The 26,878-nt window shown below is 40.5% G+C and overlaps 4 protein-coding genes across 4 annotated transcripts in view; 1 reads left to right on the top strand and 3 right to left on the bottom strand.

Annotated features, from left to right (window-relative positions):
• The window catches only part of LOC108245386 (metal transporter CNNM3), a 32,342-nt gene extending 28,538 nt beyond the window's left edge, over nt 1-3,804 (top strand). Inside the window, exons 11-13 of the mRNA XM_025009577.2 lie at nt 809-988; nt 1,291-1,424; nt 3,297-3,804. Of these exons, the coding sequence (XP_024865345.1) occupies nt 809-988; nt 1,291-1,424; nt 3,297-3,524 (542 nt within the window). The 3' untranslated portion in view covers nt 3,525-3,804. The remainder of the gene's footprint in view (nt 1-808; nt 989-1,290; nt 1,425-3,296) is intronic.
• Nucleotides 3,805-15,114: 11,310 nt separating this feature from the next.
• LOC108245403 (transcriptional activator protein Pur-beta) lies at nt 15,115-17,364 on the bottom strand. The gene has a single exon (XM_017432299.3). The coding sequence runs from the start codon at nt 17,320-17,322 to the stop codon at nt 16,417-16,419; it is 906 nt and encodes a 301-aa protein (XP_017287788.1). The 5' UTR covers nt 17,323-17,364; the 3' UTR covers nt 15,115-16,416.
• Nucleotides 17,365-19,008: 1,644 nt separating this feature from the next.
• On the bottom strand, nt 19,009-23,290 carry ved (ventrally expressed dharma/bozozok antagonist). Its single transcript, XM_017432295.3, has 4 exons — nt 23,153-23,290; nt 22,559-22,900; nt 20,429-20,679; nt 19,009-19,643 (listed from the first exon to the last, which is right to left on the bottom strand). Exons 2-4 carry the CDS (start codon nt 22,800-22,802, stop codon nt 19,311-19,313), a joined length of 828 nt encoding a protein of 275 aa, XP_017287784.1. The 5' UTR covers nt 22,803-22,900; nt 23,153-23,290; the 3' UTR covers nt 19,009-19,310.
• polm (polymerase (DNA directed), mu) overlaps nt 23,169-26,878 on the bottom strand; it is a 19,181-nt gene continuing 15,471 nt past the window's right edge. Inside the window, exon 12 of the transcript XR_005234050.1 lies at nt 23,169-23,291. The gene's annotated coding sequence lies outside the window, so the exon portion shown is untranslated. The remainder of the gene's footprint in view (nt 23,292-26,878) is intronic.

Raw genomic sequence — 26,878 nt, 5'->3', positions numbered from 1 at the left:
TGTTATGTCTCTCTATCTTTGCAGGGACTTTCCATTGACTTCCATTCATTTCTGCACCCTAACTACAGCCTAACCCTGACCCTTACCCTAACCCTAACCATTACCAGTACATACCTAACCCTAAACCAAACCTAAACTCAATTCACACCTTAGTCCTAAACCTAACCCCTAACCCCTAACCCAAAGACATAATTTCTCCTTGTGGGGACCAGGCTTTGGTCCCCACAAGGTACTATATGTTAGGAAAATTGTCCCCACAATGTATCAAATACATGGCCACACACACACATACAACATACACCACATCGTCTTCCACCCTCTCTACAAACACACACACACACTTTCCGCTATTTCTGAGTCATCTCTGTCGTTCCACTATGATGTTTCCTGTATTTGATTCTGTACCTGATTGTTGTTTCTGTGTTGTAAAGCACTTTGAATTGCCTTGTTGCGGAAAAGTGCTATATAAACTTCACTTCACTTCACTTCTGAATAATCTGTGCAGCTGTAGTTACAGGAACATCCAGCTGCTTGGAGACGGTCTTATAGTCTTTACCTTTTTTGTGCTGTTTAATAGTTTTCTTTCTGAGCTCCTGAGACAACTCTGCCTTAAGCTTTCTGTGCTCCATGTTTAGTGTGGTACACACCAGATCTAAACTTGTTTGCTTGTAACAAGAACCTTTTACCCCACAAATACCAGCTCTTTGGAAGACAGTTCTTTGTTTATCCAATCATAAAGTAGGCTTACAAGTTCCATGTCTCTCCTCTTCTGAAAGCATTTGCTACCTTTTACTCATCCCCTCCACAGAAACTGGTGTCAAGACATATAGAAGGGACTCCATGGGAGAGAAGAAAGCCATCTTCCTCCGCGCCGACAGCGTGAGGCAGTTCACGCTGAGTGACATCTTGCACAAAGATCTCACACTGAACTCAGGCGAGCAGAAGCTACAGGCCATCAGTCTGAAAGCAGGGTGTCAGCATCGCAAAGGTAGAAATAAAACAAAAACGTCATTATTTTGAGCAAACTGGCAACCAGTATTCACGAAGGAGAATTATATATGAGATATCAGATAAAATAGGAAGAAGACAGATCCATCTTGGGTAAATTAAGTCATCCATTGAGCAAAGAGTTTAATTTGCTTCCGTCTGCCTTTTAGATGCTAATATGTAACTGTAAACGTGTTTCATTTGTTTTTATGCCCTACAGCCGGCTGTAAACCTAGTCGCCTCCTGGGGATAATGAAGTAACCATGAATCCTGTTCTGTTTCCCTCTTTTTTTCCCCCCTCAGTGAAATTTGAAATGTCCAGATACAGCGCAACCAACAACTTTGATGTGAATGGCTTGACTGTTCTCCTGTCCATTGGTGAAGACCTGCACATGTCTTGCTCTATGTCTGGGGATAAAGCTGTGCTGGAATTGGAGGTAAACCCAAAACTACACAACACAAAGTCAAAATGTCTTCGCTCCAAAAGATGTTAAATAGCTTTACTAGACAGACACAGACTGTATACTTCATCAGATTATTTTTATCTCGCATTCTTATGTGTATATAATATATATACATGTACATTTGTACACCCAATTTTAACGATTTAATCTGAAAATGTTGATGTTTAGCCTTAGAAAATAAGCCAGTAGCGTACAGGTGTGTGTTAACACAATGCCAAGTTGGAAAGACATCAGCAATGACCTCAGAGGAGCAACTGTTGCTGCCCATCAATTATTTAATATTTGGAATCCATCATTTTACAGAGAAAAATTATATTTCTGTTATGAGGCGAACCTGGAGTGCAGACTCATCTCAAGAAAACTAATTTATTAACACAAAAATAAAAGGCTGACGTGGCAGCAAAAACAAACTAAATACAAAACATAAACTAACGGAGCGACAAGGTAAAGAACATGAAACTACATGAGCAGGGAACCAAGAGCAATGAACCAGCAGGGTAGTGGAGAAAGTGACCGGGTTTTAAACACTGATGATAATGAGGTGAAGTGGCCACAGGTGAGTAATATTTCTGACAGGTGGAGATGGGCGTGGCAGACAATCAGGGGCAGACTGAGGAGAAGTGAACGATGGATGAGACACAAAGAACAAAAACCAAACAAGATAACTAAAATAAAAAAAACAATAAACTCAAACTGAAACACGTAGACAAAAAACCTAATACAAAAACCCAAATCCTAACAATTTGTACATGGAAAGCATTAAAGACAGCTGCCAATCTTCCCAGGAGTGGACGACCCTGCATATTCACTTTAAGGTCAGACAGTGCAGTGCTCCGAGAAATTAAACACAAACAACTACAAGAATTTCCTCTTAATCTCTGCAGGTCTCAGTTAGCAGGTGTCTTTAATGCTTTCCAAGTACAATCACAAAAGGACTAAACAAGTATTGTTTGTTTGGAAGGACTGCCAATAGAAAGTGTCTTCTCTCTAAGTAGAACGTGTCACTATCTGACAGAACCACAGGATGTCTGGGACAGTGTCCTCAGGACAGATGAGCGCAAAGTAGAGATTTTGGCCATAATGGACAGCAGCATGTTAGGTGAAAACTACAGCATATCAACACAAACACCGCATACTTCATAGTGGGCAAAAATTCTTCCACAACCATGGAGAGACTGATGAAGTCATACAGAAAACAACTACTGAGACCTACTGCTGCTAAAGGAGGTTCTACAAGCTGCTGATTTATGAGCTGGACTTGGGTTATTTTTAACTTTTCCATTTTGTTTTAATTTGTGTTTGACAATGACATGATGGAATCTATTGTGTGTTTTTGTACAATTTAGAACCTGGTAAAGACCAGATTATTTTCTTATAATATCCTGATACAGAAATCCCCAGAACTGATTGTGAGTGGCACTTCACATGGCTGTAATTATCATAGTTTCTTAAAAGAAACATGTTTATGCTGTAATGTTCTAGTAAAGTTTTATAGTGAAGTTCTTTTTCTTTCATTCTTTATTAAGAACACATTTTGTCAAGTATGACTTGATTATCATTTTGACTTTTGTTTTTGTACAACATAAAAGTGTTGTGCTTTAAGTAAGGTCACATTTTTAAGATGTATTCTCTGCCTTATTAAAAATTTAATCTATGGTATTGTTTTGGGCATCTTTGTTTATTTATTTTCAGGATGTCCGAGCTTGTCCACTGACTCGATCCAAAGATTTTTCTGCCCAAATGTACCTTTGTGATCAGATAATTTAACGTCCAACAAACCAAACTTTTTCCAGACCTGAAAAGTGTGAAGAGTAACCGCATGTTGGTTCTTTTTGTCTCTATCAGAAATGCAGTGTGGAGAATTTAAGAGAGATTTGCAAGACTGAAAACATGGATCGCTTCCTTTTCATCAAGAGAACCAAAGGGATGTCTCTGACCTCGTTCGAGTCCCTGAAGTGCCCCGGCTGGTTCATCAGCACCTCCTCTGATGAGCGGGACCAGTCGGTGGACATGTGCAAGGCTGATGATGAATCTACCTGCTGCTTCAGAGTCACAGCCAACCACTCGTGCTGAGTGCCCCACGGTCTGCACTTATATTCAAAAATTAGCTGCAGTACCACTAGATGGAGCAGTCATCTGATCATTTTCTGTAAATGTGAAAGTGGAAGAGCTGTTGAAATATTTACCCGATTTTAATTCACTTCTTAAAAAGATGCTTGTAGTTTTTAGCGCCTTTATTATCTGGTAGAGAAACATGTATGAGGATATTCCTAAAAATTGAAGTATAAATGTATTTTTATGGCCTCTTATTGTTGTGCAGCTCTTTTCTGAAATAAAAGAATTTAAACCTCTTCTTATTTTTTAGTCTTTAAAGTTCTGTTGAACTGACCGTAAACATTTATAATATGTATATATATATATAAAATGTGTTTTCTTGTTGTTGTTGTTGTTGTTGGTAAGTCTTTAGCATCGCAGAAAAATAATTCATGCGTTTATTATTTTGTTCTTTTTTTAAAGCAGAAATATCTCATTGAGATACAGAACCTCGTTTTGCAGGGAGTTCTGGTCAAGATGGCGGCATAGATACAGAAAAACACAGTCATGAGGGCGTTTCAGTACCAGCAAATGAGAAACAATTTTACATATGAGTACAGAATAAAAGGAAGCACAAGATAAGGACAGGTTGCAATAATTAAATACATCTAAGGCCTAACATTGAAGGAATGCACATCACCAGGCACCTTTCAGCTAGATTTTTAAACTAAGATCATCTTATGTTGAGAAAAAATACAATTGTAGCCATTTTGATTAAACTTTCAAAAGCACATTATGTGCAATCATGTGCAACATCTCTCATGATCTGTTAGCGCTTGGAGTATGTGTTGTGAATGACTCTCGGCTACTACCACACCAAAATTTAGCTCAATTTCTGAAAATTCCACCGACTTATAGTTGTTTTTTAATCCAGAGTTTCTGACTATGGTTGTGTGGAGTGCCAAAGAGTTAATGGTAACCCTTCAACCATTTTCAAACGTTTAGAAGTTAGTGAGTTTCTGCTAGTGTTTCCCTATCAAACATTAGAGAACTAGTGTTAACACACAAACACTATAGGTTAGCTGTTGTTTTTTTAAACACTGGTTGGTTCCCCCCATGTATATATAATCAACAGCAAACCAAGGAAAGCATTTGTGTGACTCAGTAAGTCTTCATCCTGACCATACGTTGAACTAAAATATAATATCTTGAACTAATACACAATAGTCCTTTACAATAAAAGGACTATTTTATTTTTGACTAGCATTTATCCTTGTTAAGATGGATGTCCGCATCAGTACTGCTTATTTCTGATAGAAGTGCATGTGTACTCAAAATGCAGACTTGTGATTAGTGATTAGTGATTTGCATATACATCTACAGTGTATAGAATTATGTTCATACCCTAAAGAAAGAGCTGACCCCCCCCGGTTGCCATGGTATAATTCAAACACTGGCTCAGAGTATAGGTTAAGGATCAGTTTTAGCTCAATATGTGTAAAACTGACTGAGTTAAAGACATTTTTTGTGTACACTAAGGTCGCTTTATTGTGGCAGCCATCTTGAATCGATTTGACTGCAAAAGCACTTGTAGATGTGCATCCAATTGTTATGATTCATGTCCTGTCCATGCTGTGTTTAGCACTCATTCTGCTCACCTGCCATGCCTGATTACTTATCTGTTCCACCTGGGCCTTGCCCTACTTAAACACCCCTCAGTCTCTGCCTCCTTGCCAGATTATCGACAGCCACGAGCCAGTAGAGATCCAGCGTTTTCCTTCCAAGCCTTCAGTGTTCTACGACCCCTTTCTGTCCACGGATTTACCCCTCCTGCCAAGCCCTTCACGGATCCCTTCTATTCTGGATTTCAGGACCCTGACCCAAGCTCTGCCTCACGACCACGGATTGCCGCCTACCCCTCTAAGCTAAGTTTGCTCTCTCTGACCTCCTGTGTATGACCTCTGCCTTATCATCGACTAGTCTCTGGGTGTTGCGTTTGGGATCTCCTCGTGGAGATCTTCATTGCTTCTACTGAAGCCTGTTCCAGTGGTTTCCTGCATCACCCTGTCCTCAGACCCTCTGTCCCTCTGCTCCACCCGTCCACGGCTCTACAGTGCTGTGTTTGATGTCCTCTCCCGGAGCAGAAACCAGTTTCTGAAAAATAAAGTTTTTCCCTTTTGTACACTCCTGTGTGTGGTTGATTTTCCGGGTCCCCTCTGAGTGTCCTTACACCAATGATTACTTTCTGACCGTTTCATGAAAATCTGCTCAGTGATTTATGAGCTATTCCGCCAACGGTACAGACAATCAAACACAGGAACGAGCAAAAACATTACTGCTGTCTTTGTCTTTGGCAGCAGGTGGATAAATGTGACCCGAGCTGACAAAATGAGTCACAATGAGGAATTTTTCCTTACTGGGTTATTGTTATTTTCAATTACAAAAGCTTCAAAATGATACGTAGTTTGTTGGAACTCGGTGATTTATCCGCTGGCCTGGCAACAAACTAGTTTCGTTTACAAGTGCCACTTTGAAAGCTTAATTTATTGGTCTGGAGTGATGCCACTGGGAATTCCAGACGTATATTTAAAAGGGAAATGCCTAAACAGAGATGCCAGACATTTATATGAAGGGATTTCCAGCCACTTTAGAAGAAATTATAAAGGTTTTGGGGCAAAGATTTATTTCTGTAGACATATTTGTTGGAAAACTTTGATTTAAAGGGAGATTAGAGGGATTGTAAGATATTTTAGTTACTGGGATTGCTAGGTGGTGTCTTTATGGACTAATTTTTACGCAAATTTCAATTAGAAAGATCTATATTTTCACCTATTTTACACCGTTGCCTCATTTTGCAGCACAGGTCACATATGTTTTAATCTCAACCAGCTCAACCCTCTGAGTCGCGCAGTTTACTTCTACAGTATGGTTTGGTGAATATGAAGCTGTGCTGTAATTATAGTTCTAAAACACTCTCTCACATGCACGCACACGCGTGACAGTCTGTAATCTCAATTTCAGCTCTTGGCAAATGAAATGTCAATCTGTCCTAACGCTTTACAATAGAGGACTTAAAGAATCTGAGCCAATCAGAGGTAATTGGGAGGAAGGTGACTTCCCCTCATTGGTACAGCTTCCGAGGGTCTGCATGGTGACACCTCAGGCTGTTTCTCAACTCACAGCACTCCAATAGGAGAGATGCTGCTCTACATTTACACGGATATGGAAAGCAGATTATACAGCAACGTGCATTTTCCTCTAAGGAAGCAAAACAGTGGACAGAAGGCAAATTTGATCAAAGCAGAAAGAAGATTCGGAATCTGCACGGATTTCTTTTCTGCTCAAACTGAATTAAAATTAAGGCAATTTCTTTACATTTTTATTCACTCACATTTGAGTTTGTTTCCATCTGACATTTAATTCTAATTATGTTGTTTCATTGTGTGCCTCTCTTAGCTTTTTATGTTTTAGGCTTTGTGTTGTGCTATTGAAACGAGCAACCTAATTCCAACAGTAGACGGCAGCATTTTAAACAAAGATGGCGTGCGATCTGTTAACGACCAGCGTATGTGTTGGGGATCAGTCTCAGCTACGGCCACACCAAAGTTTAGGTCAAGGTCAATGTGTGTAAAGCTGTCGGAGTTATAGACAATTTTTGTGATGCTTTAAGTTTAAACGAGTTTACGTTTTTAAGATCAGCTGGCTGTGGCGGCCATTTTGAAATACTTAACAAGTTGTAGTTGTACATTTAATTATTATTTTCTTAGTGTTTTAATTCAGTAAATTTGGGCAGTGCTTGAAGAGAAATTTCGGTAATAGACGCACCCACACACATAAGCAGGACTGCATGACCAGTAGTGAACCTATTGTCCAGGGTTACGACTGAGCGTGTGTGTGTGTGTATGTGTGTCCATCCCTCTGCCATGCACATTCTCAGCACATGGCAACAGGAGCTAAATATAGCCTCAGCAGCCTGGCTTCACAGCAGTATCATGCTTCCTGTCTGTAATGGAGGATGGCTTCTTACTGTGGTTCCTACAGTAGTGGTTCCCCTGGTGTACCTCCATTCTGCCCCTTCTTTCTTTTTACTCACCCCACTTTAATGAGCCGATCTTTGCCGTCACCCTCATTCTGCCACCTGCAACATTTCCCTCAGGTTTTCAGCTGTGCCTCCTCCTCCTCCTCCTCCTCTCGGTGTTAACTGGGTTCTGCTCACATTTATTGTTATTGTCGCCCGGAGATGATAGGGTCATAATGTTTTTGCTCTTGTCTGTCTGTGTGTGTTCATTTCTCTGCCGTGTCAGCAGAACACCTCACGGTATTTGTTGGGTGTACGTCTATAACGAATGAACTTTTTCAGTCTGCCCAATTCAAGATGGCAGCCACAGACAATCGACCTTAGAAAACACAAAAATGTCTCAATATTTTTACAGATACTGAGCTAAAATTTGATCTGGTAGTTGCTGAGATTTATCCTCAACACAGTATTGCATGACATTATGCCTAACAGCATAAATTAGGTTTGACCAAAAAGGCTTGAACTCTGTGATTTCGTATCATGTGATATTTTCATCGGAAACTCCAGTGTGAAAAGAATGCTAGGGCTTTAATTTGAGAGTACAGTAGGTGTCTACATGCACATTTATACACTATAATGCTTTGTAAACACAATACGTGTCACAATGTCTGGAAACAATGTCAGTGATAGCGATGAGCCTACTGCACATTTTGAGTTGAGTCTGCAGCGTTCTGTTTCGCGCAGCTTCATAGTGATCAGCTTTGCATTCTTCGGATGTTCACCTACAACGTTCATGCTTTGATTTACAAGGCGGCAAAGATAAATACTATCATTCTATCGTTTGCTAAGGTCAGTTAGCTGTGACAACCACCATGAACTGGGTTGGTTTGTAGATTTACATCCAATGATTACTTTCTGAAAGTTTCATTAAAATCTATGCAGTGGTTTATTTTGCTAACAGACAAACAGGGTTGATTCCAAAAGTTAAAGGCAATACAATTGTGCAATCTGTAGTGCTTGGAATATATCTCAGCCACAACCACACCAAATTGTAGCCCAATATCTGTAAAACTGACTGAGTCAGAGCAATTTGTTGTGTCTGCTAGGTTCATCCTGACTGTGGTGGCCATCTTACAGAAAAAAACATTATTGTCCTTTTTGTTTAAGGTAGCAGGCTGGGGACTAAAAGATGATGAATTAAAAAAAAAAAGAAAAATGTAAGATAATCCTGTGTAATCCCATACTACTACTTTTTGGGTTGGAGGGACTCACAGCAACAAGAAGAGGTCAACCGGAAAGTTTCCATTCATCAAATCTCTGTTATTGAAGCTTTGAGGAAATCAGTTTAAATGTTTCAACCAGAGCTGCGTTAGAGCAGGAAACACCCAGACTTCTAAAAGTGAGTGTGGCTGGATGTGAATGAGTGTTGCGTGATAGTAACAGACTGCTGGGAGCATGTGGTATAATCCTGGCTTGGTCTGGCCGGGTGCCTGCTGAGGTATTACATCACTCACAGACGTGTGCGCGCTCGCACAGGTCATCGGGGACATGGAGCGGACTTGCTTGGAAGTCTACAAATTACCGGAGTTAAAATATGATTGGAGGAAAAATAAACGTGGCTCTGTTAAGATTTAATAAACTTATTTGACGATTTTATTTCCTGAAAAAACAAAAAATTAGGTATTGATATACATACTGTATTTAGGAATGGTGAAAAAACGTTCTCTATTTTGTTTATAACTATTTAAGGGTGCCAAAGCATATGCATATTACGCTCAGATAGACTTCACAGTAGAAACATCAGTCAGAGTTTAAACGGGTCGCAGAAAGTTGGACTGCAATTTTGATATCTTTAAGGATTTTTACACAAACACGGTTTGCGTTTGATGTTTTTTTACAGATTTTCCCCCTGAAAGTTGAGGTTTTCTAACTTTTGAGTTGTCTAAAACTTTCTACGTTTTTGCAAACAAACTCTTTTTACTCCTGCAACTCTTTTTTTGGCACATATTCAAGTTATGCATCAAAACGTAGTGTTTTTTTTTTTTTTGTCTTTTCACCCAGCATGTCTTTTGCTGCTTTGGAACATAGTTTCCTCTCAAATCCCCCCTCAATGCAAAGAGTGAACACCCAAGCTCCTGTAGACTTTAGAAATAAAGAAATAAAGTTCTATTTAAGCTCAACATATTCCCTTCAAAACTGGAAGATAAAGGTCTTTTTTTACTTGTCATATTGCCCACACAAAACACTCCAGAAACATAAAAAATGTCGGATCATTTACGAAGACAGCGATGACTCCAAAATGATGGCAAAGTTTGAAGCTAAGATGTTGCTCAGGGTATGTGCTGTAAATGACTCTCAACTACTAACACAAACAAATATTTTAAAAATTTGGAAAACTGGCTTAGTTATAGTCATTTTTGTGTTTTCTAAGGTCACGTAGCTGTGGTGGCCATCTTGAACAATCCAGTTCTGGATCTCAGGGAGCTGGTGACAAACCCCAGCAGTCAATGGACGAGAGGCGGTGGGGTGGGGGGCTGGACAGGTCGCCAGTCCATCACAGGGACACACAGAGACAAATGGGACAGACAAGTATTCACAGTCGCACCAAGTGACAATAGAGTCAGCAGTTAACCTAACATGCACATTTTTGGTCTGTGGGAAGAAGCCGACCCCCCGATGCACGTGGAGAACATGCAAACACCACGCAGACAGGCGGAAAGGGGAGTCAAACTCGCAACCTTATTTCTGCGAGGCAACATTTCTAACCCGCTTCACCATCATGTAGCCTAGCCCCACAGTTAAAATAGCATTCTTGAAAAAATATTCTGCTTTTGAGAAAAGTTTGTGCCTATTACTATTATTACCTTTTTTATCTAATGACTAACACTTTACTAACAATATTTTAGACTTACTGTACATACGTATATTAGACCTTGGAAAGTACTGGAACAACAGCACTAAAAGCTCAAGTAAGTCACTGTGAGTCACTGTGCTGGTACATAGTTCAGCTTAGACTCATACAAATCCATTCCCGCCATCCAGCGCTGCGAAAACCCGGGTCTTTTTATATCCTCATACTGAATGTTATTTTAGTCAGAGCAGCAGAAAGTGGTGGATTTGTTCTCTTTCAATGCGTCACTCAGGTTTTTGCTCTCATTAGGACATGGACTCTAACTAAAGTGTTGGAAATGTGTGTGTTGGGCCCGAATCCCAGCTGTTACTACACGAAATTAAGCTCAGTATCTGTAAAACACACTGAATTATAGCCATTCTTGTTTCTGCTAATGTTGATTAGCTGTAATTGTACATCCAGTGATTACTTTCTGTCCAGTGGTTCATGAGCTATTTTGCTAAAAGTCAGACAGGGTTGACTCCAAAGCTTAATACCAAAGTTTTAAACATTTTAAAAAGCCTTTTTTTTAAAACCAAGTGCTTAGAACCAGGTGTCTCCTGACACTTTGACCTTGCCTTGAAAAACAGGGCTCTAAGCTACAGCATAACTCGCTGTATGTGTAATCCTTTAGAAAGGAATAACAACAATTAGGGGAACTAATTTGTCACTTATATTCAGGGAGCAGTTTGACCTCCTTGTGGAGCTGAAACACAAGACTTCTTATGGGTGCCCATGCAGTACCTGTCTGCCCACAGCTTAGTGAACTTCAGCAGGAACAATCTTGTGTTTGTGAGCCGAGCTCAGCACAATCAGACTCCTGTACAACTCTGGCCACGGGCAATGTGGTCCTCATGGCACAGCTGACTCCTGATCCAGGAATATCATGTCTGCAGAGGCCTCCCACATTAAAATAGCCAGCATGCCCTGTCAGCACACGCTCATGGCGTACGCATGGGTGCCCAGCAGCTGCCAAACTAGCCCAGAGAAGAGCCGGCAAGAGGCTACCGACAGCAGGATGACCACGGGGAGGGGGAGGGAGTCAAATTACCCTGAACTCTTCCTGCTTACTGCTTTCCTCATCAGAACCACTCAAGTTGCCCGTACACTTCCACACAAAACCTTCGCCAGATGAGTGGAGTGATGAGGCGGCGGTGACTCATCGCCTCGACTTGGACTCAAGAACAACCTCTTGTTGTGTGGAGCTTCAGCAGTCTTTAAAAAGAGATATGTAGGCGGGAAACGTGTGAAGCTAACAATCTCTGAGGAGTGTGCGGGTTACCTGGTAAAAATATGGCTCATGGTCAGAAATGAACTAATTTAGCTTCTTTTCCCTTTTAGCAGACGCTATAAACCGGTGGGTGGTGCTTGATTATGGAAAGCCAAAAGAGTCATCATTTTTATACTTTGCATTGCCTGTTGCTGCCTAATAAATGCTGTTAAATACACCACCAGGCATTTAAAAAGCGCCACCTGCAGTTCAAACAATGCTGCGCTCTCCGGTGATGCTTATTGAACATTTGGTGGAGTTTAATAAACAGTTAAATACGCCACAGTGTATTTTAGAACCGTTGCCCAGCATTAAAAAAAATGTCACGGCACAAAATACATCATCTATTTCAATTCCTTCAGGTTTTCACCACAGATGCAGAAATACCCTGGAATGGCCAACCACAGCCCAGCATGCGCTAACAAGGCAAGAATTCTAGCCGCCATCTTGGTAGGTGCTACGTGGCATCATTGGTTACTGGCAATATGTCAGCAGACCGTGAGAGAAAATAACTAAGGTCCAACGTTTTGCCATTAATTGCTACAATTATTAAAACCTGAACTTCACAGGATGTAGTATTGCGTTTATCTTTTCATTTTTTTCTCTCACACACTCTAGTCTAGATTGCTATAATTACTGCAAAGGAAAGTACTGAGAGAAGACATATACCAGCTAACTAAAATACTGTATATATCATAAATACTAGTAATATAATTTAAAACAGCCTTCTCAATAATTACATACTAGTATGAAAGAATACTATATTAGTTAATATTATGTGCTCTATGACTGATCAGGTACTATTATATCATTTCAGAGAACATCACTTCAAAAATGACCAGACCATCCCTTTAAAAGTAATCCTGTTCAGCATGTTCTCTGACGTTTATCGTTTGTTTCCAACCATGTTAGGATTGTATCGGTCATTTGCCACAAGATGTGAGCAGGATGAAGTGTTATCCCTCCGCTGACCCGTTGCACCAACCCGTGAGTTGGTAAACAAATGTAGACCTGTTTTCATTTAACCTCCTGTAGGAAGAAACATCTGAAGAAAATGTTAGCTTTTGTACACATTAGTTCACACAGTCAAGGCAACCAAATTCTTCTCTTTTTGTCATTTACTTGTATGATGAAAACTAGAGCCAGAGCATCTTTTCTTGTTTCTCTGCTTCAAAACATTATTTTAATGGGTTTTTTTTATTGACACACAGAACTTAAATTACATTAACTTTTCTCTTGTGATTGTCAGAAATATTTAATGAATAAGATTTCTTTCCATTATTGTTTTGTTTTTGTTTAGTTTTTTTGCAGCTTTTTTTTTTCGTTCTGAAATATCAAAAGAAAAAAAAATGCCTGTAACTTTAAAGACCCATAGAGCCTGCTTTAATTGATTTTATTTGTCTAAAGAGCTTCAGGTATATGTCATTTATATATATATATATATATATATATATATATATATAAAAATCATTTAGTGAAGATCTTTATATCAGATATCATCAAAAAAATTCAATAAACTGCAATTTTTAATATAATTTTAGATGTTAGGGCTGGAAAATTTTTTGACATTTTTGGATAAAAACTGAAATAATAATAATAAAAACAGCTTTAAGAGTTGATATAATACAGTGTATGAGTAGTTTAAAAAACTGTTGAATGGGCCAAAAGTAAATACTTTTAAGAGGAAAATTGCATTTTATATTCTCCTGTTTGAGTTTTAAATTCAACCAAACCAGTAAAAAAAAGAGAGGCAAGACGACATAATCCTAAGTTAAAACTACCGTTTTAATAGTAAAAATCCATATAATATTCAAACTGACTAAACCATTCAGTCCCTTTAATGACCCTCATCAGGTTAATTATTAATGAGATACATGAAAACGTGAGAATTCAGTTACTTTGTCTTTTCTGACAGCAAACTGGAAATGTTTCTGGGTTTCAACTGTTGGTCAGAAAACACAAAAAAGTGCCGATTTTCTGAATATTTTATCAAACATTGTTAAAAAACAACAACAAACCTGAGCTCCAGTGCTGGATTAATAAAACGTATGACTGAATCCTGATAAAACCTGTAAAACCTCATATTGAGTTCTAAAAAGAGTCTGGAAGGTTTTTGTTTATCTTGTTTGGATCACAGAGTTTGTTACGCCTGCATTCATTTAACTTCCAGTCACACGGCGTGCTCTTTGTCTGACCTGAACACTTTTAAAGCAAGTGGCTGAGGGGAAAAACCTCGTAAAAGTGCAGTTCTACAAACATATTAATATGTTACGAGTTAATGGAATCAGGTGTTCTTTAAAAATGTGGCGATTATTTCTGAGAAGGAGAATCAGAAGTCAAAGCTTTCACTAACAACTTAAAAGAAGTGGAAGTAAATGAAGATATCAGTCATTTATAAGGGAGAAAATGAAATATTCCTAACAAGATGTAAATAAGTAGTTTATGTGGACTCACACAGACCTCTGTAATTATATCAGATTTCACTTTTTGCCTCGTTTTCCTTTCTCCTAAAATGTAAAAATACTTGTTTTAGTTCTTTAATTTCAGAGCGTAACTATCTATTAGTTACATGTAGCGTTATTCCAGTTGCTTATCTTTAGTTGAAGCACATTTTGCAGCTCTGGACAAATGTTATTCAGAGGGCAAAAGCTGCAGAAATGGATCTTTTTACTGGAAAAGTTGAATAAAAACAGACTGGAACCAAAACTGGAGCTAAATCACACTAAATGAGGACAAGTCTAATCAAAAGATGCTGAGTAAATGTATAATACGGCTTATTTTTAAACAATTGGCTTTGAACTGAAATTATTAATATTATTATCACTGTTTTCAGACATTCTGAGGAGTAAAAACCTTTTTTATTAAAGGAGCTCTTTCATACATTAAGGGTTAAAAAAGTAAAAAGGAAACTATTCGATTCTGAAGAAGAAAATGACCCTTTCTTCTTCAGATGTTGGAGGAAAAGTAATAAAAGTTTCCTCACTTTGGGATAAATCAAGCAGTTAGCTGCATCCTAAAAGAGCACCAGGTTTTATTTCCCTTAAAGTGATTAAGGGTTTTTATTAGAGGCAGGTCTTTATTTCGGTTTTTCCTCTCTGAATGTCTTGTTGGTCCAACAGAACGTTCCGATGCTTTAACATCTTTCCCCTTTTTTTGTTTGTTTGTTATGTTGAAACGATGGGAAGTTGTGTCTGCAGCGCATTTCTAATTACTAATATATCTGCTCATTTCTGTAAAAAAAAACAAACAAACAGCTGACAAATGCAGTGTGACTCTGCTGCAGAGATCTGATGCACACAGTGTAACAATCCAGACAGGAAAATGTAGAATAACACAAAAACAAGGCCGGGAAAATATCAAATCACCACGCTGAAAGTTTTAAAATTACTTTAATTAAACTTTTAACTCTGGGAGGAACAAGATGAAAAATAATCTGGAAGTTGGAGTCAACTTTGTTTTTAAGAAATTAACCTTTTTTTTTTCATTATATTGTTATTATTTTCAGTCTTGAAATCTCTGTTTAGACAATACATTTTTGTTTTATACGTATTTGAAAATATCTTCTGCTGGTTTGCTCGATAATATCTTTTCCTATAAGTACAATTTCATTTCAATATAGTTCTCTTTCAAGAAAAAAAAAAAAAAACAAAGAAAAAGAAAGAAAAAAAAAACCCACCATCCATCAAATGCGTTTCTGTCCAGGGTCTTGACTCTTGGCGTGTCCGAAGCGGCGCTCTCCGGCCCCCCCACCGCCAGACGTTTGGACCCTTGTTTTGTGGGAAATAACGACCACGGTAAAAGTCCCGTCGTGAAATCTGCGTCTCGTCCCGGGTGGGTGGGTGTATGTGGGAGAGAGGGTCTTGCTTCGCCGTCGTTCTCCAACGCCAGGGATGCTCTGGTGAGGAAAACGCGCCGCTCTTCCTCTGCGAGCGAATCCTGCTGGGAAAAAAGCCCCCCCTCCTCCCAAACGATGCTTCTCTAAGGTCGTATGTATAACATAAAAAGCCAGCTGACTGCCGGGAGTCAGAGCCCTGATTTATTCCACCAGGCCCCCTGTTTTCGGGCCCTGTACGGGTGACCCTCTCAGTGGCTCGGCCCCTGACATTTTTGGGTGATCTTTTCTCGATTTGAATGGCGTGCTGGTCTGACAGCTGTCCGGCTCGTCCACTGCACCTCTGCACAGGACCCCCCACCCACCCCAACAAACAGGAGAGCCAGACCTGGACCGGAGCAGGATGGATGCTTGCTCTCGCCCCCCAAAAAAGCGAGGAAAACGAACAGGTCCTCGCTCTTCGAAGGGGAACTACGCTGAAAACAGGAAAGCCACCACAGGCTGGATCTTCTAGTAGGCTCTCTCTTTCCTCTTTTTTTAATTTTATTTTTCTTCCCCAAGAAAGTCACACTCTTTTCTCCTTCTCCCTAACCAATTAGAAATGCCTCACTTACACATTTATCACTTTCAGAAAATTCACACAAACCACTCCAACCCTCAGCTCTACGAACTTTTAAGAAAAAACACCAATAACTCCCTGCACATTTACTCTGTTTGTTTTTTTTTTTTTTTTTCTTTTTTAGTTTTTGTTTTTTTTTGAACGCCACAATACTTTTAGTAGGCTATTACAGCAAGATTTGTCATGCACTTTATCTGTCGTTTCTGCTTCTTTTATTTTGTTTTAATTTTGTATTCTTTTATGCGAAATACCCCTATGCTGCAGCTCTGTCGTGCGGCCGGACCCACAGCTGTTGAGTTCAGTCAGTCGTCGTCCACGTCGTCCCCCTCGGACTCCTCTCTCCTCTCGTACAGCTTATCCCGCTGCCTCTCCTGGATCTCCTTCATCTCCTCGGCGTATCGGCAGAAGGCCCCCCCGAACTTGCCCCAGGCTTTGAACGGGACGGTGATAGAGTTCCTGTAGCTGGGCTTCACCTCGCTCACGCGCAGGAACACCCCGTACTTGTTGGAGCCCACGTCGAAGAAGAAGCGCTTGGAGTCCACCATGATGGAGGTGCCCTCGGGGAGCTCGCTGTAGCCCCCCGCGGCCGTGCCCCCCGCCAGCTCGTCGTCGTCCCCGCCGTAGTCGTCTATGAGCTTGGCGAGCGCGTCTCGGAACTCTATTAGCCCCTGCGCCGGAAGGGCAATGGTCTGGCCGGCCAGCATGCCGCCCACGGGGCCCCCGACTCCGAAGCCAGGTCCGCGGTTGACGGTCTGCCGAATTCGCAGGAACCGGCCGCGCTGGTTCTCCTTCAGGTCCAGGTAGTACTTGCGGTTCTCCCGGACGAGAAACTCGCTTTTCAGGGCTCGCCTCGGCCCGCCGTCCTCCCCCGCGGTGGACTGGGCTATCTGCTCCGGAGTGCTAGGCCCCAGCTGGGCGTAGTGCTCGATGAAATCCCCGAGGTAGTCCCGGAACTCCGCCGCCACCGACAGCGAGAGGGTCAAGCGACTTTTGGAGCCCCCGGCCCCCACCTCGGCGATTTTGATGAACCTGCCCTTGCTGTTCTGCTTGACGTCCAGGTAGAAGCGCTTGTTTTGGATGTCGAGGCGCTTGGACGCCAGCTCCTGGGTCTCCTGGTCCCTCTGGAAGTGCTGGAAGCCGCCTCCTCCACCGCTACTTCCACCGCGCTCACTCCCACTGTCGCCATCCGCCATCTTCAGCTCCACCATTCGGCTTCTGCCCCCCTCCTTCTGCGTGAGCTCGGCCAGGGCGGCTAGCCCTCCCTTCACGCTCACTGTGGGTGTCCTTCAGGGAGCGCCGTGATTGGTCCAAACACTTGTCACTTTGACGAGTTCACACGGCCGCGGCAATCCTATTGGTCCCCGGTCTTTACAACCACGCCTACTCATATCAGTTCTGTTTGTTCATTGGCCCAGACGCAGGCTCTGTTTGCGTCCGACTTTTTTAATCTTGATTGTGAAATATCTTTTTTTATTGGTGAAATGTTCCACCAATTTCTTTTTGTTTCCATCCGTAGCGCCTCAATAAAAAAAACAAAATGACTTGTTTGTTTGTTATTTTAAAGGGAAAACGAGATGTTTCACTCACTTGCACACCTCTAAACACACACTGGGTAGGAAATAAAGGAAGAGTAAGCTACTGGTAAACACTCCATCACAGGTGGTTTTAAACCAGCAGCAGCTGTACCACATTGTTGTTGCATTTCTTAGTTCCGTCCACAGATGGCGCTACACTTCTTCTGGCAGCTCAGGTCGGATTATGGATTTACAGGCAGTATCTCCACCTCCTCTCAGTTTAATAAAACAGCAGCGCCTGTAGATTTAGAGAAGAAGCAACACATGTGAAATGCTTTTTACAGCTGCTCTGCCTAAATTCTGAGTGCTGTGTACATGTGAGTACAACAAGATGAGAAATGTGCAGTGGTTTGAGAAACATGAAGCGACAACACCCTGTAAAACACTGATCAGAGTCAGTAGTAGTGCTGACATAAGCTTCTTAAAGTCAAAGATTATAGAAGCTTCACTAAGAAACAGCAGCCTGTTTGAACTGTTTCATTTTCTCTGATGGGTTTCTTGTAAAGGAGTCTTAGATTAAACTTGAAATCCCATTTTCTAGCATTAGCCAGAGGCCTTTTGGGTCAAACCTGGACCTGAACGACCAAAACCTGACTTTGTTAGAGGCTCACTGAAATTTGTTCAGTGGTTCATGAGATATTTTGCTAACAGACAGACACATGGACAAACACGAGCACAAGCACGGGCAAAAAGATTCAAACGCCTTCAACTTTGGCAACAGGCAACTAATAAGCTTCAAAAAGTAATTAGTTGAAGAAAGACCTTGTTCAGTACCTCACCATGCATTCACTACATAATTATACATGGATATATATATATATATATATATATATATATATGTGTGTGTGTGTGTGTGTGTGTGTATACTGTATATCTATGCAGATATCATTTATATCAACAATGATTTTTTTCTCTTTCATACTAAAGATATATAAGGATTACTGCATAGGGAGGCAGAAATGTATACATATATTGTCTAAATTACTATTCTTGCCTTGACAATTTAAATATTCAAAAGAAATATTAGCAGAAAGTTTTCCTAAACATTAAAATGTCAGTTTTATCATGTGACAAAATATGTTTAGCATTTTTGTGAATTTACATTTTGATGGTTAATTTAAAAAAAAAAAAACACTTTGTTGTTCACTTTGTACTTCAACCAAAATAGATTTCGTGTTGCACTCCAGCACTTCTCAGAAGTTATAATAAATAGTTTGTTAAAAACAAACAAACTTGCATCTGTAGTGTTTGTCAAACCCCAGCTGTTCCTGTGTACGCAGTTTGGTGAATGCTCTTACAGAGAATGCTTAAAACGTGTACTTTTCATTTCTTTTTTATTACCATTTGGTTTCACAGTCACAGAACAAAAAGAAAACTGTAAATACAAAAAAAAAAAACATTAGCTACAGATTTAAATATAACCGAACTGCACACAGATAGAGATGCACACAGTTCCCATTATTGCACACCACCCTGTTTTAGGTTCAAGTTTTAAAGTTGTAACCAGAAACCATCTGGTTCTAATTAACCTGGTAAAATAAGACGAGCGGATTTATTTAACAATAAGAGAGATAGAAGCAGCTTTAGTTTGGATCAGTACTGAGGATCCTCTTCGCTCTGTTTCAGCAGTAGTACTGGGGGTAAGTCGGGTAGGGTCCCCTGACATGAGGCGTGGGCATGGCTCCGGGGACACTGCCGTACTGGTAGAAGGAGTCCAGGGACAAAGCGGAGGTGCCGGGCAGAGGGGAAGCGTACTGAAGGCCGTGGGGATGAACGTAGGAGGCAGGGGCTTCGGCTGCTGCAGAGTGATAGCGGGGGTACGGCGCCGGCCGGTAGGCCTGCAGCTCGGGGTAATGCAGGAACTGAGAGGCCATGTTGGCCTGGCAGGCGTGCGCCAGGGCGTCCTGCACCGTCCTCTTCAGCTTCATCCTCCGGTTCTGGAACCAGTTTCTGATCTGGGAGTAAGAAGAACGGAATGAACTCAGGGGGAACGATTTCATGATGCAGAATATTAAAGGCAGGATGAGGATTTACAGTAGAATAACTATCAATATTTGTCAAATAAAATATATATATATATATATATATATATACACATAAACACACAGATGCTTTTAGCTTCAGCTTTGAGGATAAACAAAAACTGCATGTGAGAAATTTGACGGCTTAAGTACTTCATAAAAAAGCAGCTTTATTACCTAAATAATTTTAAAGCCATCTAAAGAAATTGTGTGGTTTTTTTTCTTTCAGAGAAACAAAGAAGCATAGAGAAAGAAATATCTTAACTTGATCAAATTAAACCCACTTTTCATGAGTTTGAGACTAAGACCATTTTATGCTGAAAAGGCACAAGAGTTGCAGCCATTTTGGACAAACCTTAAAAAACAACTTTACACACAATCTGATGCCATGCTGTGAGACGTGACACTCAGGGTGTCTAATTTTAGCTCGATACCCGTAAACCCGGCTGATTTAAGAGCCATTTCTGTGTTTTCTAAAGTCAGATTGGCTGTGGCAGCCGTCTCGTAGAGATAAATCCAATGATTATTTCCTGAACGTTTCATTACAGTCCACCTAGTAGCACATTATATAATAAAATAAAATAAAATACTGAATTACTCAACAAAAATCAGTTTACAAAATGAAAAAAAAACCAACATTGTTTTCGATTCACTACACATTTTCTATGATAAAACCAACTTATTAACTACCTTAAAGGTAAATCTGAGTTAGTAGCTACCTGTTTGTCGGACAGGCTGAGCTTCTTGCAGAGCTCCATCTTGTCCTGTGTTCCCAGGTACGCGTTTTTCTTGAACGCCCTTTCCAGGCTGTTGATCTGCTCGGCCGTGAAGGCGGTCCGAGGCCTCCTGCCTGCCGGGGGCGACGGGGGCGAGGTGGACGTGCAGTCGGAGGGTGACAGGACCTGACCCCCTTCGCTCTCGTACCCGGAGGTCTCCTCCTCGGTCCCGCTGCTGAAACCACTCTCTGTCGCTGGGAACACAGAGAAATCCAGTTTCACAACAAGCAGACTCAAACAGAACGCCTAATAGACACTTCAAAGAAAACTACTCATCGGTCATTATCGCTCTTTGAGCAGAGTTTCTGAAGTGGGTTTCTATGGAGCTGCTATGAGTAGACTCTCAGCTACTACCACATCACATCTGAGCTTTGTATCTGTAAAACCGACAGAGTTATATCCATTTTTGTGTTGGTTAAAATCAATTATCAGTGGCAGCCAGATTGAAGGGATTCACTCCGAAAGCTGATGAGCTGTAAATGTCCATCTGATGATTGCTTTCTGAAAGTTGCAATAAAATCCACCCAGTGGTTCACAAGATATTTTGCTAACAGACAAACAGGGTTAATGCCAAACGGTAATGCTAACATTTACAGCAAAGACTCCATGCAATGAGCTGAACTCACAGCTACAACCACACAAAATCTGATCCAAATATCTGTAAAAATAACTGAGCTGCAGGTAAGATACTGATTAATCATAAACACTCTACAGAAACCCACTTCTGAACTCTGCCTTTACGTGAAACTTTTCATTTCAGCACCGAGGAAACGTCATTTAGGAGTAATATAACACATTTATGTAGCGTTTTATTCAGATTAGTTAAAATCATGAGAATATTTTGCATTTTAAACACATATTTTACTGATTTTTATTGATTTTTCTACAAATATTTATCATATTGTTCTAGAACACTACATTCCTACTACACTACGAATTATATTCAATTATAAAGACATGTAACCAATTTGTAATCATAACATTTTGATTTGCTGGGGAGTTCAGTTGAGCGTAAATGTAAAAAAAAAAATCTAAAAGCATTAAATCAAGTCAGTGTTTTATTACAAAATAACAAACAAAATCCAATCAATGAATGCTTAAACAATGAAATACGCAAAAAACCTACAAAGAAAATAATTTTTAAAATGTTTTTTTTTTAATTGTTAACCATGTGAAAGAAATATTTCTCTTTTCTGATGTTTTAAAATGCTTCCCAAGATAAAAAAAAGTTTAATTAAAATGAAATTTGACTACTAATAATAGTGTAAAATTAATGAAAATAAAACATGTTAACTCATTTCTTTTAACAGGTTTAAATTTCAGGATTTATTTTATTCTAAAAACAACAATATTGTATCACTGATTTAAAAGAATTTAAATAAGTAAAAACAAAACAAAAATTATTCTAAATGTAAATATACATTGTAAAATTGTTAAATTACAAATATGCAACTCAAAAGTAAAATACAACGCTAAAAATTATTGTAAAAATTTAAAAGGAATGAAGGTGAAAGGGGGTGATGTTTTTGCCTGCCCGTGTTTGTCTGTTAGCAAAATATCTCATGAACCACTGGATGACATATAATGAAACTCTCTGAAAGTCTCCACCGGATGTACGTCTGCAGCTGACAAACCTCTGGAGTCAACTCAATTCAAGATGGCCGCCACAGTTAAGCAACTATAGAAAACAGAAAAGTGACTGTAACCTTTGAGCTGAAATGTAATGCTGTGGTAGCCAAGAGTCGTCCTCAACGCACACTCAGAGCGCTACACATTTCACAGCTTCTTGGCTGAAAACCTTGGGATTACTTGTTACGAGTCAACACCGTTTGTCTGTTAGCAAAATATCTTGTGAACCATTGGACAGATTTTAGTGAAACTCTCAGAAAGTAATCATTGGATGCATGTCTAAAACCCATTAGTGTTTGGAGGCAACTCTATTCAAAATGGCCACCACAGCTAAGCAAGCTTGGAAAACACTAAAATGACTATAACTCAGTCAATTGTACAGATATTGAGCTGAAATTTGGTGTGGTAGTAGCTGAGAGTCATGAACATAATATAGTATGTTACCTTGAATGCTGGGAGAGGTTTGGGGCAGATTGTGCTGACTGAATGCGTCGAGGCCTCGGTGTTTGGCGTCTTCCTGCTCCGGTCCAGGTAGACTTTCTGTTTTCTGTCTGCAGTAAAAACCAGGCAGAGCCTCTGAGTTCGTCCCCCAGGCTGCAGGTCCGGAAGCTGTGGAGGTGGAGGTCTCAGGTCCTGCTAGCTGGCTGCTCTGGGCCATCCACTCGATAGAGAAGCGTCCTCTCATCATCAGGTCGTGTTGTCAGTGAGGAAGAGGAGGGAGGAAGGAATGAAGAGGTGGAGGTTTGCCCAGGGTGTAGCTGAAGGTGGGTTCCTCTTCTCAGGAGTCTGCAGGTGGAGTTTCAGTGGTCAGGAAGCTCTGCCTGTATTTATAGCAGACCTCCCAGCTCATCTCAGCCTGAAGATCAAAGCAGACCACCTCCCCTCTTCACCCCGCCTCCCACCTCCTTCAGTTTTCACAACTGGAGTAATTAAGAAGTCCCATTCAGCCTCAATGAGGCTGTTGCAGCAAGGCTCCAGTGAGTCTGGGCAGGACCCCCCCCCTCCCCTTCCTGCCTCTGAAACTGATAATAGACTCACCTCACCCCGAACCGTCTGCATCTCCTCCACGGCCTCATCCACACGCCGTAAAAAGCATGTGGAGCGAAGGGGAGGAATTTCCACGAGGGACGGGGGGAGGAACGCCTCAAAATCTGCATCCAGGTCCTCTGAGGAGAAGCTGAAATGAAAATAACTTCAAATAGAGTCTCGTTGGACTTTCGACAGCTAGACACAAACCGTAAAAGGGAAAATGTGCAATAATTTCACCTTCGGTGTAAATTTGTATTTAAAATGAAATTCTGGTGTTCAGGCTCTTTAAAAACGGTGATTTACAAAAAAAGTGACAATCAAAAAAAAGGAAAGTCTGGAGTTTTATCTGATGATGAGAAATGGCAGAGCTGCAGCCGTTTTGGTCAAATCTTATCAAAAAATATTAAAAACGTGATCTCATGTGATATCACAAGATGTCACGCTCAGAGTATGTGTTGGAAACTATTCTCAGCTACTACCACATCAGATTTTTATTCAGTATCTGTAAAACTGACTGAATTAGAGCCATTTTTGTGTTGGCTAAAGTCGATTAGCTTTGGCTGCCATATTGTGAAAAGTTAATCAGTTGCAGATTTACAGCTAATAATTGCTTTCTTAAGTTTTATTAAAATTTGTCCAGGGGTTCATGAAATATTTTGCTAACAGACAGACAAACACAGAATGTATATATATATATATATATATATATATATATATATATATATATATATATATATTCCATCTTCACCTTTCAGTGGCGAGCAATACAAAGAAAAACAGAAAAAATGTTTAAAAACTAAAATAAATACAAAATGTGTTAACTTCAGGCGGGATAGTAAAACACAGAAGTCTAAAAAGATGAAAGTGAGAACAGTCCCCCCCCCTCCATGCTTTTCTGTAGGAAACTGAAATCTTGCAGTACGTTTAACAACACCTTCCAGTTTCAATGATCCCGTTTTCACTCCACCATTGTGCCGATTTTTCCACCGATTGTCGCCATTGTTCCGGCGTTTAATCAGCCAAAGCTCTTCAGAAGTACGCTTCGAGCTGAGCCGCTCATCACGCCCAGTCAATCGGGATAAACTACTTAAGGCGGCACTTTCTGCATATTCAGGTTAATGAGCAGTGAGTGCTTTAACATGAAGACAACAGCTAATCAGATAATCCCAGGATGATCCTCAGATTAAAGGAATACAGTGTGAAAGCTGATAAAACACACACACACACACACACACACACACACACACACACACACACACACCAATGCACTCACTCAGGGTCAGATCCATCCTGATTTCATTTGGCGCCACAAAGAGCTGATCACTTTGAGATCAGTACATTAGAGGATTATTATCCTGTTACAGGACCGACACACAAAAGGGATCCCGCATACTTTTAAAATACTTCCAAACGCAATCTGATCGGCCACACGAGCAACGGTGCAACCAATCCTGAACTCAAGCACCCATTTTAAAACTGCAAAAGAACAAGCTGCAAACATTACAGCAAAAGTACAAAGGTATTATCAGAAAGGTGTCAGATGGCCCCCACAGCAATGGGATCTTAGCAAACAAAAAGGGCTCCAGCTTCACTAAATGTACAGACGTTCAGCTAAAACTACGTGTGGTAGTAGCTGAGAGTTATATATATATATAAATTACTGGCGGTTTGAAGGCCACAGGTAATAATTACTGCCTGCTGCCGCAATCCAAAGGCAGATGGTTACGTTTTTTGTGTGCATCCGTCTGTTAGCGAAATATCTCATGAAGCGCTGGACAGATTTCATTGAAACTTGCAGAAGGTGATCACTGGATGTACACCCTCATCCGATTAACTTTTCGAGCCAACCCAATTCAAGATGGCTGCCACAGCCAGCTGACTCTAAAACCCTCAATGTGGTTCTAACTCTGCCGATTTTACACATCTGGACCGAAACGTTGGTGCGGTAGCAGCTGAGACTGATGCCTCAGCACATATTCTGAGGACTAACAGATTGTGCGAGACGTTCGTTTTGAAATGTTGCCACTAACTATTTGGAGTGAACTCTGTGTGTGTGTGTTTGTTAGCAAAATATCCCACAAACCCCTGGACGGATGTGAACGGTTTTAAGTTTTAGGATTGAAAAACTTGACTTTAAAGGATTTTAATTTAAACTTTCAGGGAATAATGATTTGATGTTCAACTACAACTGATGGATTTTTGGCGTCAGTTCAACGACAGGTGGCCACCACATCAACGGCTGCAGCTCAGTCACTTTTACAGATATTGAGCTAAGGTTTGTTGTGGTGGTAGCCGAGTGTCATCCACAACGCACACTTTGAGCGTGACTTCCCGCGACATCGCAAATTTGTGCAAGGTTTGAGCAAAACGGCTACAACTTCCTCATTTCTCACACAGGAGTGTTTAACACCATAATTAAACACTGGCTGCTGTTGGCGTCAATTTGCTTTGAAAATCATCAAATTTCTAAATATTTTTTTCTACCTTTGAAAGAAAGATATGGCCAACCCCTCTGCGTTATCGTGGTTTATCAAAGACAAACATATTTTTAGCAATATATATTCAGACGAATCAGTTTGGGATTCTGGAAGCTTTGTGGGGCCCAAAGAAATCTTAAAAAGGGCCGTATCTGGCCCACGGGCCACTTATTGAATAGGCCCGTCCTAAGCTCTAACAGATCATGTGAGACGTCACAATATGACATGAACCTGTTCATAATGTTATGTTCAAGGTTTGACCAAAACGGCTGCAATGATCTTAGTTTGAAACTCTGAAAGGTGGCGGGCGACACACATCCCTCCAGAGCATGCTAGGCCTTTAATTAGTTCGGCATTAAGCTTACATTTAATGTTTATTCATGAAGTTTAATCTCTATTAAGTCATCACATTTTGTGAATTCCTAATAATGATAAAATGTAAATAAACGAGTTTTGCAAGCTCATTCTGAAAGATTACATTTACTTCAATTACAACACCTTAAGGAGCAGGCTACAGGAATAACAGATAAATTAAAGGTTCTTTAAAAAATAAATCTTTTTAACATTTGTTATTGTTGTATTCACTATAACGTCAGTTTTTTCATGCTATCAGATCTGAGTGTCTGAATCTCAAAAAAGTGAGCAGTCCCAAAGGTGCTCAGAGTCTTCTGCTGCTCGTGGAAATGAAACCATTTTCAACTAAATGAAGTGATAGGAAGTGGAAATATAAAGATAGCATTTTCTCTTCCCCCCCATCCGCCCCCACACACACACACACAGCCAGAGATCCTGGGTTATAAACTCAGCTGGGGCCTTTGGAGTTTGCTCCGATTTCCTCCCAGAGTCCAAAAACAGTCACGTCAAGCTGATTAACCCCCCCGACCCCCAAATCTATCTTAGTTGTGTGTGTGTGTGTCATTGTGTTAGACCTGGCGACCTGTCCAAAGTGTTCACCAGAAGGGAACAAATGAAGTCTCATTTTTGTTTTGACTCCAGTTTCCGTCCTAACCAAGGATAAATTGTTTTCTTAACATTTGGAAACCAAACGGGCCAGTTCCAGCTCTCTGCAGAATGTGCCGCAGGACCGAGGGTGGATGGGTATTAGCAACAAGTAAACAAGATGAACTAGAGAAGTTGCATTTCCTGCGAAAATGCAGTGTGAATGCTTTTTTTGCTGAATGATTTTGCTGAAAGCGGCTGAAGATATGCTGAACAGCTGAAGTTTAATGAAGATGCAAAAAGTGGAACAGAAGCTGAT

The sequence above is a fragment of the Kryptolebias marmoratus genome, linkage group LG14 (assembly GCF_001649575.2).
Source record: "Kryptolebias marmoratus isolate JLee-2015 linkage group LG14, ASM164957v2, whole genome shotgun sequence".
Lineage (NCBI taxonomy): Eukaryota > Metazoa > Chordata > Actinopteri > Cyprinodontiformes > Rivulidae > Kryptolebias > Kryptolebias marmoratus.
This window is presented reverse-complemented; position numbering and strand designations above follow the sequence as displayed.

Excerpts from the sequence above, each read along its gene's own strand:
- LOC108245403 (XM_017432299.3), bottom strand. The coding sequence starts at position 17,322 with ATGGTGGAGCTGAAGATGGCGGATGGCGACAGTGGGAGTGAGCGCGGT.
- ved (XM_017432295.3), bottom strand. The coding sequence starts at position 22,802 with ATGATGAGAGGACGCTTCTCTATCGAGTGGATGGCCCAGAGCAGCCAG. Across the intron at positions 20,680-22,558 it reads AACCTCTCCCAGCATTCAAG|CGACAGAGAGTGGTTTCAGC; the intron begins GTAACATACTAT and ends CTGTGTTCCCAG. Across the intron at positions 19,644-20,428 it reads TCAGCCTGTCCGACAAACAG|ATCAGAAACTGGTTCCAGAA; the intron begins GTAGCTACTAAC and ends TCTTACTCCCAG.